The sequence below is a fragment of the Pteropus vampyrus genome, unplaced genomic scaffold (assembly GCF_000151845.1).
Source record: "Pteropus vampyrus isolate Shadow unplaced genomic scaffold, Pvam_2.0 Scaffold303, whole genome shotgun sequence".
Classification (NCBI taxonomy): Eukaryota; Metazoa; Chordata; class Mammalia; order Chiroptera; family Pteropodidae; genus Pteropus; species Pteropus vampyrus.
The window spans coordinates 800,377-820,218 of record NW_011889084.1 but is presented as its reverse complement, the minus strand read 5'-3'; the positions used below and the strand labels follow the sequence as shown (position 1 = coordinate 820,218).

General features: G+C 55.6%; 3 protein-coding genes across 6 annotated transcripts in view; 1 reads left to right on the top strand and 2 right to left on the bottom strand.

Moving 5' to 3' along the window:
• The window catches only part of AXIN1 (axin 1), a 54,830-nt gene extending 41,129 nt beyond the window's left edge, over positions 1–13,701 (top strand). For 2 of the 4 annotated variants that reach the window (XM_011376746.2, XM_023521458.1), the window contains 6 exons: positions 4,009–4,538; positions 5,178–5,348; positions 7,342–7,587; positions 9,780–9,887; positions 11,674–11,841; positions 12,795–13,701. In XM_011376746.2, coding sequence (XP_011375048.1) covers positions 4,009–4,538; positions 5,178–5,348; positions 7,342–7,587; positions 9,780–9,887; positions 11,674–11,841; positions 12,795–12,921 — 1,350 coding nt within the window. In that variant the 3' untranslated portion in view covers positions 12,922–13,701. The remainder of the gene's footprint in view (positions 1–4,008; positions 4,539–5,177; positions 5,349–7,341; positions 7,588–9,779; positions 9,888–11,673; positions 11,842–12,794) is intronic. The other 2 variants (XM_011376747.2, XM_023521459.1) reach the window with 1 other exon arrangement.
• Positions 13,702–14,010: 309 nt separating this feature from the next.
• On the bottom strand, positions 14,011–17,297 carry PDIA2 (protein disulfide isomerase family A member 2). Its single transcript, XM_011376745.2, has 11 exons — positions 17,099–17,297; positions 16,245–16,451; positions 16,041–16,174; positions 15,817–15,954; positions 15,618–15,734; positions 15,387–15,512; positions 15,122–15,319; positions 14,909–15,029; positions 14,647–14,828; positions 14,282–14,392; positions 14,011–14,159 (listed from the first exon to the last, which is right to left on the bottom strand). Exons 1-11 carry the CDS (start codon positions 17,295–17,297, stop codon positions 14,115–14,117), a joined length of 1,578 nt encoding a protein of 525 aa, XP_011375047.1. The 3' UTR covers positions 14,011–14,114.
• A 156-nt stretch (positions 17,298–17,453) lies between these two features.
• On the bottom strand, positions 17,454–19,836 carry ARHGDIG (Rho GDP dissociation inhibitor gamma). The gene is made up of 6 exons (XM_011376744.2): positions 19,726–19,836; positions 18,474–18,653; positions 18,315–18,398; positions 18,103–18,179; positions 17,956–18,019; positions 17,454–17,864 (listed from the first exon to the last, which is right to left on the bottom strand). Exons 1-6 carry the CDS (start codon positions 19,796–19,798, stop codon positions 17,665–17,667), a joined length of 678 nt encoding a protein of 225 aa, XP_011375046.1. The 5' UTR covers positions 19,799–19,836; the 3' UTR covers positions 17,454–17,664.
• Positions 19,837–19,842: the final 6 nt, after the last annotated feature.

The following is a 19,842-nucleotide window of genomic DNA, read 5'->3' as shown; positions in this document are numbered from 1 at the left end:
GCAGTGGCCCTGGGATGCTGGGGTTGGAATTCCTGTTCCAACCCGTTGTAGAAAGGCAGTTAAGAGGGAAGCTGACAACTCTCAGCATTTGTCCCTGAAGTAGTTGTCACACTGAGGCAACATTGGCTCAGCTCGGTGTTTGGGCATGTCCTAAGTGTAGACTTACCAGCCTCTCTGTTCACCCCAGGCCCAGTCTCTTTCCTCCTATCCTCCCCTCCATGCCCCAGGCTCATTCCTCTCTGCTGAGCCCCTTCGAGCTGAACGTCTAACCCCACATGTGAGCATGCTTCCCTCTCTGGCCAAGTCCCCTACATCCTGCATGCCCCCTTGGCATGTAGAGCTGAAATTTCCCTTGAGTCCTGGTAGATGGAGGCCCCTCACGAGCACTACTGGGTCCTGGGCCATGGGCATGTGTCTAGAGCAGAGCATGCGTATGACAGGAGGGACCAGTAGCTCACACTTATCACCTCAGAGTGTAGAGTGGTTTTAGGTTTGGCTGTAGGCTTCTGTTTATTTTGTCTTCTGACCTGTAGCCTCGCCTGATGAAATGTTGAGTGCTAAGAGATTTCATAATAACTTTCATTCATTTACTTTAATGCTTTTCTGCCCGTAACTGCTGAAGAGATACCTTGCTTTTGTTGTGGGTATCATTCTATAAGATTCATTTCCACACACATTCAGGGGCTTCATTGCCGAGACATTGGTAACAAGTGTGCTCTTGGAGCGAGGCCTTCCCTGTGCGCTTTGTACTTTATAGCTTATTGAACTTTATTCACTGAGGTCATTGAACGCAGTCCTTCCTGAATGCCGTGGGCCTCGGTGTCACTGGCAGACAGGCCTTTGCTTTTCTCTTAGCAGGTAGGAATTCTCTGCTGGAATGGTCACTGTCAAGTAAGTGGGTGTCTTCCCTTCTCTTCTCAATATTTTATGCCCAGTACCTGAAACTCAAAAATGTGCTGTTTCTTGAAGGAATTATTTCTCCATCCAATCACTGATGTTCCAATTTGAAATATGGAAATTGAGCCCTTCTCAGATCCTATTAGAACCCCTCGAGAAGGGCCTCCTCTCTCACTTTACATGTCCCCAGGTGAGTTGTGTGCACCTGAAGTCTGGAGACACTGCCAGAAGTGTAAACGTGGAGCATGGCAGATGATCACACCTGGTGGTCTCCTTTTCTGCCCACCCTGACATCGCATGCAGGGAGTCCTGCTGGCTACACCCTGCAACTGCTATCCTGGGTTCTATAGATCCTTTTCATGATGCCCAGCTTCCAACCAAAGGACCTGGCTCCCCCCTTCTTTCCTTCATGTTGAGACAGCAGGCAGATTTCAAATAGCATGTCAGTACCTGAGATTCATGGCGGGTACCAGGAAGGCAGACCTGAGAGTGAGATAAACAGCCAGATGGAGGTACTCTCCAAGAAGAAATTTGCATGAAAGTATTTTTAAGCGCTGTGCACACACGTAAAATTTTCTTACCAGCATCCTCTCCCTTCTTCGTGGTGATTGGGCAACCCTCACGTGGGTAGAGCAGGTGCCAGCTTGGGGAAGCTGACCAGCTATCCTCCCCATAGTCGCTATGGTTCAGTGATCTGCCCAAGGGCACTTGACAGGGTACCCACCATGCTGCGTGCTAGTGAGGGCGAGGATAAGACTTGGTCTGGAGGAAGTGGCTCTCAGGAGCCGGGTCACGGTCAAGCCATCTGGTGAGAGCCAAAGACACTGGGTGTGCACTCACCAAGGCTAGCCGTTTCTCCGGGTCCGTTAGGGGCCTAATTGAGTAACTGAAGGAGTAGTTAGGGGCATAGTTTCCACATTCTAGAAGCCTTCTCTAGACAAACAAATACGGGGAACAGAATCATCATGAAATACGGAATATTTTAGCAGGAGCTAACTCCCAGTTTGTGTGTTATGACAAAGCTGGCCTCTTCGTTTGTTTAGCACAGCATTTCCATGGGCATTGGCTCTCTGTGTGAGGGTTGCCCTGAGCATGTCACGGTTAACAACCCTTAAAACAAATGTGCTCATGAAATAATGTGTGTAACATTTTGTAAAAGAAGTCTAAGAAAGAAAGAATTTACTACCTTTTTGCTATAGAATTGAGCTGTTGTAATTGTTCTGTCAGGTTTTTCATCTTGGTTCAGTGGCTGGGCATGCTTGTGGTCCTGGCAGGGCAACATTTTGGGCGAGACATTGTGAAGGCAGCTGTGGCTGTGGGTATTCAGTATGTTTTTCTGATGTCTCAGTTTTAGATGATTTTCTCTTTGTAGTGTCCCTGGCAGGTGCATGGTGGCTATGCCTAGAGATACCACCAGCTCTTAGAAGAGGCGCTGGACCCAGCTGCAAAGATCCAATGGTGTTCTTTGACAGAAATGTTCAAATGAACAGCCTCTTGTATTTCTCCATTATCAATTCAAGAACTAGTTGGCAGGCACACAGCTCTTCAAGCTCAGGTGGCCTGTCACATTCAGTGGCCTGTGATGGTCTCTGGACATGAGTACCAGGACTACAGGTCACATTCTCAGGCCTGTAGCTGCTCCAGCAGGTTTGCTCCCACAGGAGTCCCTCAGTCCTCAGGTGTGGCACACTGCCCAGCAGCTGGTAGTGCAATCTTAGTTATTGTTTGTAATTTTGTAATCTAAGTAAATCATGCTATAAATGATAGTCCTTTTCTAAAAGGAATAACTGTAGAATTTTTAAATAACTTTCATTATAAAATTTAGAAAATGGAAGCAAAGAAGAAAATTATTAGCTGAACAGTTATGTAAATCTGTAATATTTCAAAACCCTAAAATTGAATTCCTACATATGTAGAGCTATTAAGAACAACTGGATCTCAGCCCAAGGTTTGCCCACCACCACTTCTCGGGGATTCAGAGGTTCTCTCCTGCTGGCTCCTGCCTTAGGGGATAAATGGTTTAAAGACTTTCAGTACACTGAAGATTCCCCCCACCCAGCGAAGTCCTGAGTCCCTGGTCCCTCAGTCCTGCAATGCAAAGGGGTCAGGCTGGGAACATGGAATGGATGTGAGAGCCCAGGATCCGAGTCTCTGCTGAGGTGGTTCCAAGCTGTGCCCAGAAGTGGGTGCGCTTTCACCCTCTGTCTGTCCATCCCCTTCTCTCACCCTCTATCTTCTTCAGTGCCTTTTTCTACCCTGAACACTGATCAAGATGCCCACAGCTGATACCTGTTCTAATAACATTTAGATCCTTTTGCATTAGTGAGAAACTTCTGGCAGTCTGTTTATATTAAAAGTTCAGGGGTAGCTTAATCACCTGCTTTTTCAGTTATTACCAAATGTACTCAACATCATTCTGATTTGGATAATTCAGCAAGATGAGAAAATAAATATGAGATGTATCTTTTGGAGTTAAAGTGATCAAATGTTTATGTTTACAGATATAGTTATGTTAACTTAAAGAATTGAATGAAATTCAGTTAATTTCATATTAGAATTTGTCAAGAAACACAGCAAGATAAATAAAAACCAAGAGCTCTTTTGTACAAGGGTGATATTCCTTTTGAAAATATAATGGAAAATGACAGTAAAATTGAGGAATAGGAAAATTTACCTGAAATTCAACAAAACCTTTATTGAGAAACATAAAAGAAAGCTAAACCAGTGCAGAGTTTAGTTTAGTTTCTCTGTGGTCTGGACCATCACTGGTGTTGTGTTCTCTGAATCATTGGTGCATAGCGGTCGCATGTCCTTGCATACTTGAACAGCTCCCTGTCCTCATCCCATCTGTGCCCTGTCCTATAGCACAGTCTGCTGTGAGCCACCTACTCTCAGAGATCATCAGGGACAGAAAAGGAGCCGTCCGAGAGTCAGGCAGCACTTTCGGCACCTCCCCTGGCTCTGCCTCCTCCTAGGCTCAGAGCTCCCGACCCCCAGCACACAGCACAGCCAGGCTTCCTGTTTCTTTGGTGGTGGTTTATTTGTTTCCCCAAGTGTGAGGGTTCCTTGGTGCAGCTCGTGCCAAGGTGACATGCGGCCTTGTCCCTACAGGAGGAAGAAGGTGAGGATGGCGATGTTTCTTCTGCCCCGCCAGGGGCCAGTCACAAACTGCCTTCAGCCCCGGCCTGGCACCACTTCCCACCCCGCTATTCAGATGTGGGCTGTGTGGGGCTGCGGGATGCGCATGAGGAGAACCCTGAGAGTATCCTGGATGAACATGTGCAACGGGTCATGAGGACTCCCGGCTGCCAGTCACCAGGGCCAGGCCACCGATCCCCTGACAGCGCGCACATGCCCAAAATGTCAGGGGTGCTTGGGGGCACAGCCCTGGGGCATGGTAAGCATGCACCCAAGTCAGGGGTGAAGCTCGAGGCAGCCGGCCTGCACATTCACAGGCACAGCCACCACCATAGCCACCACGGTGTGGCCAGGCCCAAGGAGCAGGCTGAGACCGAGGCTGCCCGCCGGGTCCAGAGCAGCTTCGCTTGGGGTCTAGAGCTGCACAGCCATGTGGCCAAGCCCCGAAGCCACTTGGAGAGTGTGGGCGCTGCCCCCAATGCCAGCGACAGCCTGGCCTACAGGTGAGTGTCTGTGGTGGCCCAAGCTGCACTTTGGGTTCAGGACTGTGGTTCCTTTGTCTCGTGGCTTGTGTCTGTGAGGGGTATGGGTGTCTTCCCAGGGAGGAAGGAGTCACAGTGAGAAGCTGTGTCTCCTGTGTATTTTGTTTGGGTTTTCTAGGCCAAAATTCCTCTTTAAACCAAGGTCAGCTACAGACACTACAGGCATGTGGTTTCTAGAAGCTCAGCTGCCAGGCCTCCGCCTGGGCTGCTGAGCTGGCTAAAGCTCCATTCTTGAAGTGTGGTTGGATAGAGAACCATTTCTAAGGGAGGTGTCTGGGTGAGGACTGGCTGGGCCCTTGGTACCTCACCCAGGCAGGTGACCTGGGCCGAGAGGACAGAGTACAAGAGCCGCAGCTGACCTGTGGCTCTAGCTTTCCCAGCCAGTGCCTCCTGGACTCTTTCCTTCACTTCCTGCCATGGAGTCACCTGAAACAAACTCCAGACAACCCCACAGAGCTGGGGCAGAGGCCGCTAGAACACGCCACTTGGTCAAGGCCTTCATGTTCAGGGGGTAGTGCAGGGTTTGGAGCACAGGTGGCCAGCTGTTCAGTGACGAGCCAGGTAAAGTCAGTGGGTGACTCCCAGGTCTTGCTTTTGCAGCGGGAAGGCCGGCACGACTTCCAAAAGAAATGCTAAGAAAGCCGAGTCTGGGAAGAGTGCCAGCACCGAGGTGCCAGGCTCCTCAGAGGATGCAGAGAAGAATCAGAAGATCATGCAGTGGATCATTGAGGGGGAGAAAGAGATCAGTAGGCACAGGAAAGCCGGCCACGGGTAAGCAGCACCTGGTGTCCTGGGGGAGTGGGCACAGGTGTGCACAACCGGCTGGCAAGCCTTTAGAGCTACTTTGCCAGTGTCCTTCATGGTGTGGCATGGCCCCACCCACTGTCTTACTGCAAACCATGTACAGTGGAAGCGAGAATTGAAAGGAATCAGGTCCAACCCATTGCAGCGTGAGCTTGTTGATGCCTGCTCTGTGTGGGCCTGTGATGGGGTGGGGTCCTGGATGTAGTGTCAGTGTCCTGGGCAGGAGTGCCCGCTGGTGAGATCAGTGTAAAGTCACCATGCCTCTGTGAGCTCCTCTTGCTGCTGCCCCACCACCGAAGAAGGGGCTTGCTGTCACATAGCTGCTCTCACAAGGTTATTTCTGGGGCAGTGGCACCTCCGTGTGAGAATGACCTAAGGCACCAGGGAAGTGAAGCAGGCACCTAACTGCCACTCCAGATGGGGCTGTGGGAGAAACCTTCTGTGTTTGCACCTGGTCGCCCCCTCAGTGGTTGGCGGGGGAAGGGTCTCATTTAGTCTGCATCCCTCTGAACTCTGGATTATCCTACACAGGTCGGTCCATTGTAGGGTGGACAGGGCTGGCTTAGATAGGGCTTAGCCAGATGCTAGTGATACCCAGGAACCTCAGGTCCGGGACTGGTGGGATTTGCCCATCGTTGGAGAGGGCCGAATGTGTGTGTGAGGCAGGTGAGCTTGACCCTGGGAAAAAGCCTATCCCTAGCATCCAGACCTTTTTTTGGCCACAAAGCTTGTTCTAGTGAGGGGGCCTCTCAAGGGTCCCCTCTCCTTCTCTGGTTGGAGTGGGGTAGATTCTTGACATACCTGGATTTCTCTCCTGTGGGTTTTCACGAGGAAAGGGTCTCTCCCAGCTGGTCCTCCCACACCAAACGGCAGGTTTCTGTGGCTAAAGCGTGAGGCACATCTAAAAATAACCTCCCAGGTTCCGGAGGCTCCTGCCGTCAGATGGACTATTTTAAATTATGGCCTTTAGTGTCTTCACCAGGCCTTCCCGGCTTCTCTAGAGTCTGGAGGCCATGGGGCCTCTGCCTTTGCTGTTCTTACATAAGGCAGGTGGGCTGCGGGGGTCTGAGGGCAGGGAGGTGGAGAGGTGGGGGACAGGGAATAATGAGAGGTGGAGAGATGAGAGGGTCGAGGAGATGGGGGTATTGGAGGCTGAGGAGGTGGAGGGGTGGGGAGATGCGGGCCAAGGTCTCCCTGGGGCTGACCTTGTAGGGCTTTTTAGGAGGAGGAGCCTACCTCCCTCGGAGTACCTTTCATTGGGCAGTTTTGGTATCATGAGAGCACTGGACCAACCCACTTCCAAGGGAGCCCTCTTGGGTTCGGTCATTTCTGCTCCTGGTGCTGAGACCCCCTCAGCTGTAGCTGAGAGAGCTGACATTTTCACTTGATTCTATTCAGTGGTCGAGAAATGTCGTGTGACACAGGCGTAAAGCACATTCTTAATGTTTAACAGCAAAGAGGCTTCACACCACATCCAGGGGGGAAAAATTATGTTTAGAATTTTGCCCAGTGTGTTAATTATTTTTAATGGAGAAGGAAATCAATATTCTGAGAGTGGCTATTTCTAAATTGTGATATTATAGATTATTTTTTCTTTGAATTTTTTACATATTTCAGTTTCTCACCAAGAGCATTTATTTTAATATCAAAACATTTTTAAAAACAGTAAAAATTTTCTTTAAAAAAGTCTGTGTATAGAATATGATTTATGTTTCAATAAAATTGTTAAAAATTAGTTTAAAAAGGTGCATAAGAAAGGAATGTTCCTGTCATGTGAGATAGGAGGAAATTGCTGAAGTTCACGTGGCTTCTGATGGCCAGGGACACGAAAGCACTCCTGCCCCAGGTGTCCAGGAGTCAATGCCACACTCAGCCTCTGCCGGCTCCTGCCCAGCTCCTGATGCCTGCCTGTGGCCCTGGGTGTTTAGGTGCTGCCATGTCTATTCTTTTGCTCCCAAAGGTCTTCTGGGGTGAAGAAACAGCAGGCCCACGAGAGCTCCAGGCCCTTGTCCATTGAGCGTCCTGGGGCTGTACACCCCTGGGTCAGCGCTCAGCTCCGGAACTCCGTCCAGCCCTCTCATCTCTTCATTCAAGACCCCACAATGCCACCCAACCCAGCCCCCAACCCTCTGACCCAGCTGGAGGAGGCCCGAAGGCGTCTGGAGGAGGAAGAGAAGAGAGCCAGCAAGTTGCCCTCGAAGCAGAGGTACAGGGCCATCGGGGAGAGCAGGGCTGGCTCCTGTCAGAGCTTCTCTAGGTGCCATGGCTCCGCTTTGGGGTGGAGCTCCCAAGGCCTAAGGTTTACACATAGAGTCATGCTGGGCACCCACTGGCAGTACTGGCTTCTTCCTTCCACTTCCTTCCACATGACCCTGCTGTGTGACCAGGGGCTGGGAGGGCAAGTGGTCATTACTATTTTTCTGGGGAGGAAAGGATGTCTTTCCCCTGATCACACCTGCTCTGCTTTGTGAGCGTGCACTCACCCGGGTCTTTGTGGGAGGCCACCGGGTCCTCTTCATGACATGAAACAACTGGAGGTTGTACAGTCAGGTCACTACTAGCTCCTGTACAGACTAAGCTCAGAGAATTTGGTCCTGGGGGTCCTGGCTGCCTTCATTCACAGCCACACAAAAGGGAACCCTAAACAGTGCCATTTGCAGGTAGGATGGTAAACAGTGCTGAAATAGGTGAGGTATAAAATTCTCCTACACCTCGGGTCTCACAGCCACTCTTTACTTTGCCCTGTTTGGTCTCAGAAAGCAGAGTGGCCTGACCTGCTACCACCGTGTCCTCAGGCCAGACCCTGTTCTCGCTCTCTGAGGAGCACGGGTACCACTCCCTTGTGGGTGGCAGGTCTCTCTAGGCCAGAATGTGGCTTCCCTGACCCTTTTAGCTGGCCCTTGAGGCCACTTTTCCTGGACGTGCTGGTTCATTGGAATCCCCAGGTGATCAGGAGGCCTGGAATCTGTAGTTCTCACCAGGACATGGCATTGTGGCCACTGTTTCTAAGACATTATTGGCGCTCCTCGCCAAGTTTTCTGTCATCTGGTGTTTGATCCTGCTTTCTATGGGTCTCACTGTGTGGGGGGCATTGCTCCTCTGGGGAAGCAGATGTCAGGGTGCGGACTCTCCCTAATGTCCATCTCGTCGGGTACAGGTGAAAACATGAATGTGTCTCTCTGGGTCATTGAAGCTGACCATGTTTACAGATAACTGTCTCACCCTGTGATCTTATTCAGTCAGCAAGAGCCAGCCAGCTCTTTGCAGGAGGCCCATACCGAGAGGCAGACAGGGCAGTGGAGGGTGGCCTGAGGAGAGGCCGCGATGTGAGAATGGAAGCTCTTCCCTCTGCCAGGGGCTTCCTGGGACTTCATTTTTGCCTCGATCTCTTGGGGACAGGGCTCACGTCCCCTCTTCCTGCCAGTACTCTGCTGGCCCCTCACAACAGTGCATTCTGTCTGGCCAGTGGCTGTCTGTGACTTGTGTTTTGGGGGTGAGTCACCTGTGGTGTATTGGCCAATGACTCTGCTAGCTCTACATGTCGTCAGTCCTGGGCACATGGGCCTTTTGTAAATGGCCACAGAGCAAAGGTCTGAAGGTGGCAGTGGGTGTTCTGGGCCTCCCTGAGCTCCTCATGGGGTGACCCCCACCAAGGTTGGTCAGAGCAGAAATCTCTGTCAGGGCTGCAGAGCGCATGCTCAGGGTGGATGGACACTTGGAGAGAATCCGCTGGGCAGAATTGGCCAATGACTCTGCTAGCTCTACATGTCGTCAGTCCTGAGCACATGGGCCTTTTGTAAATGGCCACAGAGCAAAGGTCTGAAGGTGGCAGTGGGTGTTCTGGGCCTCCTGAGCTCCTCATGGGGTGACCCTCACCAAGGTTGGTCAGAGGAGAAATCTCTGTCAGGGCTGCAGAGCGCATGCTCAGGGTGGATGGACAGTTGGAGAGAATCCGCTGGGCAGAGAGCCCAGGGACAGGACTCTGCTTGCTTCGGACGGAGCAGTGACCACTCTGCAGGACCCGGACCTATGTCAGCACCAAGTGGGAAGAGCTGCACCCAGAGGGAGGAGGCCAGAGGCAGGTCCTCTAAGTGTGGATGAAGTGACAGAATCTTAGCACCTCAGATGAGGGGTTCCCCAAGGGCTCTGACCAAACGAGGAACCTGAGAACTCTGAATAAGAAGGCAACATCCGTTTCTTGACTGATTCTGATGCTCCACCGCTCAAGAAGGGGTTTGGTGTCTTGCCTGTCACACACAGTGGGAGCCTTGCGTGGTAGTGATGGACCCTCTTGGGGAGTCTGTGTTCCGCCTGCTGTCTGTCACCCAGTTGTCACCTTGGAGTGTGGAGGTGGCCCTGCCCAGACCTGTGCGGCTCACTGACGCGGTTGTTCCCTAGGTATGTGCAGGAGGTCATCCAGCGGGGGCGCTCCTGCATCAGGCCGGCGTGCACGCCCGTGCTGAGCGTGGTGCCAGCGGTGTCCGACATGGAGCTCTCCGAGACAGAGTACGTGCGTGCCCCGCGCGGGTCCTCCTGCAACGCCTGCCCAGCCCGCGCTGTGGGCCAGGTCCCGAGGAGCAGCAGCTGTTCCCAGGGCGGGAGCCCGGGCACTGCACTGGAAGAGCTGGGGCTGCCAGCCGTGTGCAGGCCTTTCCTTCCTGTCTCTCCGTCAAAGGGGATGCTGACTGTCCACGTGGTGGCAAATGACCAACAGGCCAGAGGGAAGGTCCACTCTGCCTCTTCCACTCTGGCCACACATTCCCGCCTGCCTTTACTTTCCTGAGCTTCCCAGCCAGGCCTTGGGATTTGACAGGGTCGGGGCTGCAGCCGTGATTCCCGACACGCTGCCGACTGAAAGCGTCGGCTCCTGTGGTGCTTGTGTGTCCAGATGCTGTGTGCACAGCGAGCCTGGCTTTGTTCTCATGTGGGTTGTGTCTGCTCCTCAGGTACACGTGGAGCAGGGTGGGCATTTAGTGAACTGCAGGCCACATGCAGGCAGTGCCCTATTCCTGTGCTTTTGCTCAAGACAGAGCAAAAAGGGATCCCCCACCTCACCAGCCTTATTCCAGGCTTATTCCAGACAACACCAGCTGGCCTAGAGCTTCCCCACCAGGTCACTCCTCAAGAGTGGCCCCTGCAGGAGCAGGGACTCTTCTTCTGTAGAGAACAAGCCAATACGGGACCCCCACCCCTGCCTGAGGCAGGCTCCCAGGACAAGCTGGGTTAGAGGTTGCGGGACTGAGGGAAGGAAAGCAGGTGCCAGGGAGGCCTGGCGCGAGTGATGGACAGCCACGTGGATGAGGTGACAACAGTGTATACCCAGGGATGCCAGGGAGGGGAGGGTCCCCAGAGAGGAAAGGGCTCACTATGAGCTCAGGTAGCCTTCCCGACGTGACACTGGTGCAGGAGGCTTTCTGCCTCGCCCAGCTGGTGGGGGCTGAGGGCTGTATTCACATGTACCCGGGCAGCTCCAGAGCAGTCACAGGGACCAGGGACACTGCGGGGCAGAGCGAATGCTGCCTGTCCCAGACAGAGTATCTGTTCAGCGCCCATCAGGATGAGGTCCTATCCCAGCCTGGGCAGGAGATGGCGTTGGCTTCACACCCCTCTCTAGAAGTCTGACTGTTTGCTGCCTCTGGTCTCTTTTGACAAACTCTCTTCTGTGGGGCAGGTCCATTTCAAGATCTGTCACAGTTACGTTTGTCCGATCCTTGGCCTACAGATGTTTTTGAAGTTTGGGGCTTTAAGCTTTACTAAGGTATAAGCAGTATAGCTCAACCTAGAAGTGGAGGCTGTGTTGGTTCCAGTGGCCCAGCCACCTTAAGAAGCAGGTAGAGGCATCCACCGTGAGTTCCAGCCCTGCTGGCCCACTTTTACGTGGTCTGGGTCAGGGGTGCTACCTACCAGGCAGCTCAGGCCACAGTGAGACCTTGGATTTTCCGATGGGTAGAGGAGGGAGGCAGGCAAGCCTTGGCACTGTGCAGATGTGAGACAGGCACGATGGTGAGAGATGAGCTGGCGTCTGCGCTGTGTGTCTCGGTGTGTGGGTTTGGTGCAGAACTGGAACCCTGTGTTGAGACACCATGTGGGTCAAAGGCCCCCAGAAGTGGATGGAGCTGTATGGCTGTGTTAGGCCTAGGGTCCTGTGGATGCGTGGCATTTCTGAGTGTGTTACAGCTCATCCTTTCAGGCCCTGCCCTGTCGTTTACTGAGAGCTTGAAGCCTGAGGTCCATTGAGGGGTTCCCTGTGGAACCCAGAGCCCAGGAATCACCATTGCATCTCTGCCTCCAGGACAAAATCACAGAGGAAGGCGGGCAGTGGGAGCACCCAGCCTTGCGATAGCATCGTTGTGGCCTACTACTTCTGTGGGGAGCCCATCCCCTACCGGACCCTGGTGAGGGGCCGTGCAGTCACCCTGGGCCAGTTCAAGGAGCTGCTGACCAAGAAAGGCAACTATAGGTAAGAGTAAAGGGCTGGGGTCTGTGGTAAGGAGGTGCCTTGTCCAGGAGGTAGTATTGTTTGCTATGTGCCCTGTTTTCACCCTGTTCTCATCCCATCTAATCCTTGTTTCCCACTTACCCACTTATCCAACCCTGAGCTATTGGCGAGAACCCCTTGTTGTGTGCAGTGTGGCTCCCAGCCCTGACTCCCAGTGCCACGTGACTGGGGCCTCTAGGCCAACTGAGGGGTCTGGATGGTCCTCATTTTAAAGGTGGGGAAACAGGCCCAAACACAGTGGTCTGTCAGTCTCCATGCTGTTCTGGCCTGGGTTAGCCTCGTCTCCAGCTTCAATTCAGCCATTTTACTAGATGGAGAAGCCAGGTCCTCTTTCCCAGGGTCCAAGGCCCCCCTTTCTCAGAGTTAGCCATGGGCTGCTTGGCCCTGCCAGCCAGGCCATGGAGGCTCCTGAGTGAGCACCATGGGAGGAGCAGGGGGCAGATAGGGTCTCAGCTGGGATCAGCCCACAGCGGCCTCTAGTGGATGGTTTCCTCTATCTCTAAATAGCAAGAAAGCACCCTTTGGAAAGTGTGGCTACTAGAGAAGGGCCCCAGCTCCACCGGCTTCTGCTTGGGCCTTAGTCGGGGCATGTCACCCCGATGGAGATGACAGGCTCAACTCTTAGGAAACAGAAATGCCGAAGCTGCCCACTTCTCCCCTACAGCACTCGAGAGGCCAGGGGACCCCACATGTGGTCACTGTGCTGTTCACTGTCAGCTGTCCAGCAAACAGGCACCAGGCAGAACCAGCTTGTGTGCCCTGTGCATGTCTGGAGCGTGATTGCCAAGTGTTGTATATGTGTGGGGCCGCCAGGCTAGGAAGTTGGGAGATCCTGAGGATGTGGGGGCGTGGGGAGGAAAGGAGTGGACAGGCTATCATCTGTTCTCATTCCCTTCCTCACCCACGTCCCCCAGATACTACTTTAAGAAAGTGAGTGACGAGTTTGACTGTGGAGTGGTGTTTGAGGAGGTTCGGGAAGACGAGGCCGTCCTGCCTGTCTTCGAGGAGAAGATCATCGGCAAGGTGGAGAAGGTGGACTGATGGACAGGCCTGGCCTCTGCATCAGGCTGGGCCCTTGTTAGTGGCGGTGGGAGAAGCCACACTGAGAGCCTGGAAGGGCTGTGGCATGTCAGGTGCTCTCACATGTGTGCAGACACACAGCTCCTGGTGTCAGGCTGGGGCTGCCACCCACCCCTTTGGTCCATCTGTGTCCAAGTAGCGGGGATCCTGCTGAGTGGTCCCACAGGCGTCTGTCCTGCTGCTGGTGAGGAGGGGGCCCCATCCACTCCTCCACAGCAATACTCTGAGAGTTCCCCCACGCAGAGAGCCCACGATGGGGCTGCCTTGATGACCCTCCCCAGTGGCCCCCTGCTGCTAACTATGGGCCATCCCCCACCCCCCGCACCCGCCCACTGCCTCTCTGCCGGGCACTGATACCACAGGCTCTGCTTCTTCCTCCTGGACTCACCCACTATGCCCTGCCCTGGTCAGGACCAGCCCAGGCCCAGGGTACAGGGGGCCCTAGGGGGCCTTTAAATTGTACATGTCACCGAGTGCCTTCAACACAGCTTGTCTCTTGCCTGCCACTGTGTGGATCCGGTGACGGGGCACCTCGTTGTCCCCTCTCCATCCTCAGTTTCCACAGCGCTGGCTCAGCGGGTCCTGGGCCCCTCCTTTCTAAGGGCCCATGTAAATATGTACATTTCTCAGGCTAGGGCCAGCAGGGGGCTGCCCTCAGCCCATTTTTCATGCGCTGACTTGTACAATTATCTTTTCAAAGGTACTTGGATAATAATGAAATAAAACCGTTTTTGAACCTTCCCTGCTGTGGAGTCACTGGTCTTCTGTGGGTGGGCCTGGTGGGTGGGTACACCATTCTCGGTCAGCTTCCAGCTCGTGTGGCCTGTCTCCTCTAGCCTGGCTACATATGGCTCATGTCAGGCACTGGCAGCAAAAGAAGTCACACCAGCCCCTGAAGGAGGGGCCAGAGCTGGCAGCAACCTTATGTCCCACTCCTATACCTGCCCAGGTGGGGACCCAGACCTATACCCAAGCCAGGGATCCACTGAGGAGGGTTGGGGGCAAGGGCTGAGCCCTGTTCAACATAGAACAGGCCCCAGGGGGCCAGCCCTGCTCAGGAACCACACACAATCCAGGACCAAAGCTCTTTATTCAGGGCCCACAGCTTCCCAGGCACCGGAAACAATGGCTCCCCAGCACTGATGTGAAGGCAGCTATAACTCTTCTTTGGGCTCCGACGTGGAATTGGCTGGTGTCTCCTGGAAAGGGTCACAGAGGCCCAGATGGAAACTGGGCTCTTAGCCTACTGCTGCCTAGTACTATAGCCACCAGTCAAGAGGACTTGTACAGAAGCCTGGAACTTTAGGACAGAGGGACTCACCGGGAAGGGGGCTAAGGACTCCTTGGTGGGCTCCTCTTCCGGCAGCTTGCCCCCATTATCCAGGAACTTGGAGAGGGTTTCCAGGTCCCTGGCACTTCTGTATTCAATCACCTGAGGAGGGCCAGGAGGGTGTGAGGGACGCAAAACTTCCACCCAGGCCATGCCCTTACTGCCACACCCATCTGACTTCACCTTCTAAGGCCCCACCCTAGCAAGGTCCTGTCCCACCCCAGGCCACACCCTATACTAGGCCTTGCACTCTTAAGTCCACACCTTATCCCAGGGCCTGCCCTCTGAAGCCATACCCTTTGAGGCCATGCCCCATCTCCATCTGAGGACTCAGGAAAAGTGGGATCCTGTCTTACCTTCCGACCTGGTCCTGCTGGGAAGTACTTGAGGGTGGGGAAGCCATGCACAGCGAAGGCTTCCAGCTCGTTGGCTGTGGCATCTAGCTCTGCGATGATGATATCCTTGTGATCCTTGTACTTCTCAGCCAGTGCCTCCCAAGCCGGAGCCATCTTCTTGCAGTGGGTGCACCACGGGGCGTCTAGGACAGTGGGGCATTGGCAGGGCCAGCAAGGCCCCCTACCCCTCACCTGCCCACTGTGCACTGCCCTCCACACTCACAGAACTTGATAAACACATTCTTGGTTTCATCAAAAGCCACCTGCTCGAAATTCTTGCCCACGAGGGTCTTGACCGGATGCTGGTCCCAGTCAGCGGGGACCTCCTGGCTCAGGAGATAGGGCTGGGGGAAACGGGCCAGGCACTTTGTTGGGGATCTCTCCTGAGAGCCACTGCTCCCACCCCAACCCCCTGGGTGGGCCACCCAGCACAGACCTTGAACTTGCCACTGAGGACTGCGTGGCAGAAGGCGGTGACCGAGGCTGCAGTGACTGGCCCCCTTTCTGCAGGTGTGTACTTCTTGGTGGTCTCCATGTTGATGAAGCGCAGGGTGGGGGCCTCCTCAGCCTTGAGCCCAAAGTACTGTAGCACGTGGTTGTTGTCGGCACCCACGTCCACCACCACGAACAGCACCTGCCAGCAGGGAGTCCACACTGGGCACTGGCCTCCCCACCCCCCACCCCCCTAGCCCAGCTGGTACCTGCCCCCGGAATGGGGGAGCTGCCTCCCTGAAGCCTGCTAACAGCTCCTGGTGCGGTGCCAGTGTCTGGTTGATGAACAGCAGTAGGTGATTGAGGATCCTGGCCGCAAAGATCTTAGGGGATGTCTGCAGGGCAGGCCAAACTCATGGGGGCCGGTTTCCATGGTCACCCTCCCGCTACCCCTGACTCCCCCTCCTGCAGCCTGCACCTGTACCTGTAGCCCACCTCACCTGGCTGTTGAACTCTGTGACCAGGTGCATGCTGTGGGTGAGGAGGAAGCGGGACAGATCCTCCTGGTCCAGGCCCAGCTCCTCGTCCACTGGGAAGTCTGCCCGCCCCTCGTCAAACTGGACAACACCGGGTGGGTCAGCAGGAACCAGAGCCCTGAACCTGACCCCTGCCTTGGCTCTAACCCCAGCCCTGACCTACCTTCTTGAAGAGGACCACGGTGTCCTTGGTGAGGCCAAAAGTCTGAAAGAGCTGTGGCCGGTCAGTGAGGCCAAAGGTCATGTCCAGAGCATCCTGGGCCAGGGCCAGGAAGGTAGCCACATCCTCATCCTGCAGATCCTAAGGGGCCCATGCCTATGAGGACAGCTGGAGCCACAAGCCTTGCTCCTAAGGCCTGCCCCCCCACCGCCATGCTACTAGCTCACCTGGAAGAAGCCAATGACCACTACATCCTGGGCATCTATCAGTGCTTGGGTACCCTCTTCATCCTCCAGCCGTGTGGCACTGGACCCCACCCGCCGCCTCAGCCACTCAACGATACCCTTGGCCTCCCTGGGACCTGTGGAGAGTCCCTTCAGCCCAGGCCCAGGCCCTACCCCATCCCACCCCGAACATGCCTGCCCCCGCACCAGTGTAATCCTCTGGGTGTGTGCGGTTCCCGTCACGGAAGAACTTCAGAGTAGGGTACTCTGTCACAGCAAACTCCTTGGTCAGTTCCAGCTCCGCAGGCCCGTCCACCTTGGCCAGCCTGGTTTTGGCTGACTCTGCTGCCAGCAGGGCAGCCGCCTTGCTGTACTCTGGGGCCAGCGCCTTGCAGTGCCCACACCATGGGGCGTCTGGGAGATAGGGCCATGAGTGCCTCCAGCCCCCACGACCCCAGCTGCGGCCCCTGCTCCCGCCCAGCCAGAGCTGGCAGACCTTGGGATCAGTCAGGTGCAGCACGAAACATGTCCTATCTACACCTCCTTCCTTCAGGGGCCCTCCCGAACCTCAGCCACACCAAGCCCAAGCATCAGAGATCAGACTACTCAAGGCCCCCAGCTCGGGGGTGCAGCGGCCAGCACCATTCCGTGAGTTTGAGAAGAACTTCCATTACTCCCAGAGGCCAGGCTCCTGGTCATATGCCACTGCCTGTTGAGGCCTGCCAGCTCAATGGCTTTACATGTGTAAAGGGTTGTAAAAAAGCCACTCAAGAATATGCAAGGCCTGAGTTTTGTCTGGCCCTTCACAGAGTCTATAGCAGGATAATTACCATGGATCTCCTCTTCCCTCCCACTGACTGGGGCTGAACCCCCAGGTCCAGCTCAGCCCTAGGGCTCTGTCTCAGGTGCCCTCCAATGGAGCCCCAGGAGCACAGTGAGGCCAAGTATCCACTGGGAAGATCCCCTCAAGTGTATAAGCCCTGAAACCCCGGTATGTGAGGGGTCGAACTCACTGGGCGGCCCCTGTGGCACCCCCAGCCCTGCTGACCCTGTGCACTCACAGAACTCCACCAGCAGAGCAGGGTGCTCCCTCAGGGCCAGGCTGAGGGTGTGCCGGCTCAGCACCAAGACCCCATCCTCCTCGGAGACCCCCTCCTCGGGGGGCTCCCCTGAGGGACCCTCGGTCCCTGGCCCCTGGCCCCGTGGGCCCGAGGGCCGGAGCAGTAGCAGCAACAGAACAGGTAAGAGCTGGCTGTCCATGGCAGTGCCGGGGCCCACAGGGCAGAGGCAGATAAGGGGGCTGGTGGCCAAGCAGCAGCTGCCACGTTTCACCCAGGCCTGGTCACAGGGAAGATAAGGCCACAAGGCTCTCCCCACCCCCAAGGGAGGGGAGGCAGACAGAGGCGACACCGAGGGCACCGAGACAGGGTGACGTTTAATAGGACTATTCAGGGCACAGCACCAAGCCCGGAGAGGGGGTGTCCCAAGACAGGGCAGAGGGCACGGGGGTCTGGTCACTGACTGAGGGGGCTGGGGAATGCGCATGGATCCCTGTGCAGTGACTGACAGAGGCAGGGGAAACAAGGACCCCAAGTGGGAAGACCGCTCCCGGGGCAGGGGGTGGTGCTCAGCTCTTCCAGTCTTGGCAGATGTGGAGGCCCCACTCCCAGGAAAGGTGGTCTGCCCTGTCGTCATCAGTGAAGAAGGATGTGACCACGTAGGTGCCCCTCACCAGCGCACCCCGCGGTGCCTCCTCCACCGGACTTACAAACTCATACTCCTGGGCGCTCGGGCCATAACTGCCCACCATGTACACAGCCTTGTCCACTGTGGGAGGGAAAGGACATTAGGGGCTGCCCTCTGTCCCACCAGTCCCGCCCTGTGGCCCCTCAGGCCACCCCCTGCACACAGCCCTCACCTCGCAGGCCCCGGCGGTAGGTGTGATGCAGACATTTGAGGCCACTGACAATCTCCTTATTGACCTGAGGAACAGAGGGTGTTAAGAGGTCCCTCTGGGGGGCTGAACCTGTGGCTGACTAAGGTCCCCCATGACAGCTACCCTCACCTTGAAGGTAATCTTCACTTTGTAATCAACACCCTCCTTCAGGACGAACACCTGGTTTTTCAGTGCAGCCAGCTCCCCTGTTAGGAAAAGCCAGCTGAGGAAGGAACTCCTGTAATGGCTGCGACTCTGGCCCAGGAATCCCCCGTGGTGGGAAGCAGGGATCTAAGAGGTCTCTATCCCCAAGATCAGTCTGCGGTTTGCAAAGGGGTTACCTGTGAGGTCCATGGTTATGGGCCCTGGAGCCTGCTCAGACATCAGTGTCAGCCTGGTTACCTGGACGTTGGGCAGGCCGGGGTCTGAGGAGAAACTGGAAGTCTACAGGATGCACCCCCATCCCGCCCCACCCCTCCACTCCCAGGGCCGGTGCATACCCACGGTCAGTGGTAGGGGCCCTAGCAGCACCCTCTTGTACTTGACCAGGCTCTCATCATCTGGGTCCAGCTGCTGGATCTCTAGGAGGCTCTTCCTCTCTGGGGCTCGGTACCCTGGCACAGCCTCATCCAGCACCTCCTCTGGTGGCAGCTGCCCCTCCTCCTTGTCTGTTAGGAGGACTGGGGATCGGGGAGGTGAGTAAGCGATTACCACCAACTGCCCCCGGTATTCAATGGAGCCCTCCATCTGGTCAGCTGTATCTCCCATTGCTGGAACTTAAAAAGAAGCCAGTAGGGGCACAAGGAGGGAGAGAGTATGGGATCTCTGAAAGGGAGGGCTGTATGGGGGGTCAGGGAGAGGAGTGGGCTCCCCTTTAGGAGACCTGGGGGCCGGAGAAGGCTCCCAAGAGCCAAGTGACATCCCTAGAGGCAAGAGCTGCCTTCTCCTGGCTTATCCATCCACCCAGGGACCCTCCCTGGCTCTGAAGCCAAAGGTAGGAGGAATGAATACCCCAAATTGAGGACAGCCCCAAGGACTGGGGGCCATCACCATTGAATGGTAACCTCTAAGGTCTTCTCTGGAGCAGAAGCTCTGCCCTCACACTCCTCTGGGTCCCCCAGTGCTCTGGGGCCTCTTCCCATATTCCCATAATGCTCTTGGACACCTCTATCCCCTACCATCCTGCTAGGGGATGGGGGTTTCTGAACACCTTCCCACAGTCCTAGGGGTTCCTTCCACAGTGCTCCTGGAAGGTGAGGGTGACTCTCTCTAAACCCTTTAGTTTATGCTCTGGGGCCACCTCCCAGAAGTCTCCTAAAGCCCCTTCCCAAGGCGCATGGGGGTAGGGGTCTCTCCAAGCCCTTCCCATAGTGTCTTGGGACAGGGTTTGTCCGAGTCCCTGCCCACTGTGCTCCTGCCTTCTCAGGGATCGCCACATACTCTCAAGGAGCCCCAGCCCCACCCAAAGGAGAGGGGAATCTCTGGGGCAAGTTCCAAAGGGGAGAGGGTCCCTCTGTCACCCTGGCTTCACGAACAGACCCTCCCACCCTTGGCTCTTTTCCCCATGAGTGTTTAGCCTGGACGAAGCCCCCCACCCCCGCCAGAACCCTAACGGGGACCGCCCCACAAGGTCCCACCGCATGCCCCCAAAGTTTCCACGGGGTGGGGCCAGCCCCCGCCTCGGGTTAAAACCGCCCCCAACCGGAGCCCCCCGCCCACGTGGCCGCCCTGGCCCCAACCCGGCCCGCTCACCTCGGGCGCACAGTGCCAACCGGAGCAGTTCCAGCAGCTGTGCCCCCAGCTCACACGCATCCAGGCCCAGCATGGTGGTCCGCGGCCCGGCCCCGCCGCGGAGCCGCCGAGGAGCCG

Bases quoted from the DNA above. Each gene is read 5' to 3' on its own strand.
- PDIA2 (XM_011376745.2), bottom strand. From the start codon at position 17,297: ATGGACAGCCAGCTCTTACCTGTTCTGTTGCTGCTACTGCTCCGGCCC. The intron at 15,955-16,040 runs GTGAGCTAGTAG...TGGGCCCCTTAG, and splicing joins TGGTCATTGGCTTCTTCCAG to GATCTGCAGGATGAGGATGT. The intron at 15,030-15,121 runs GTCTGTGCTGGG...CGTTTCCCCCAG, and splicing joins TCCTCAGTGGCAAGTTCAAG to CCCTATCTCCTGAGCCAGGA.
- ARHGDIG (XM_011376744.2), bottom strand. From the start codon at position 19,798: ATGCTGGGCCTGGATGCGTGTGAGCTGGGGGCACAGCTGCTGGAACTG. The intron at 18,654-19,725 runs GTGAGCGGGCCG...CCCGATCCCCAG, and splicing joins GTTGGCACTGTGCGCCCGAG to TCCTCCTAACAGACAAGGAG. The intron at 18,399-18,473 runs GTATGCACCGGC...GTTTCTCCTCAG, and splicing joins GCCCCTACCACTGACCGTGG to ACCCCGGCCTGCCCAACGTC.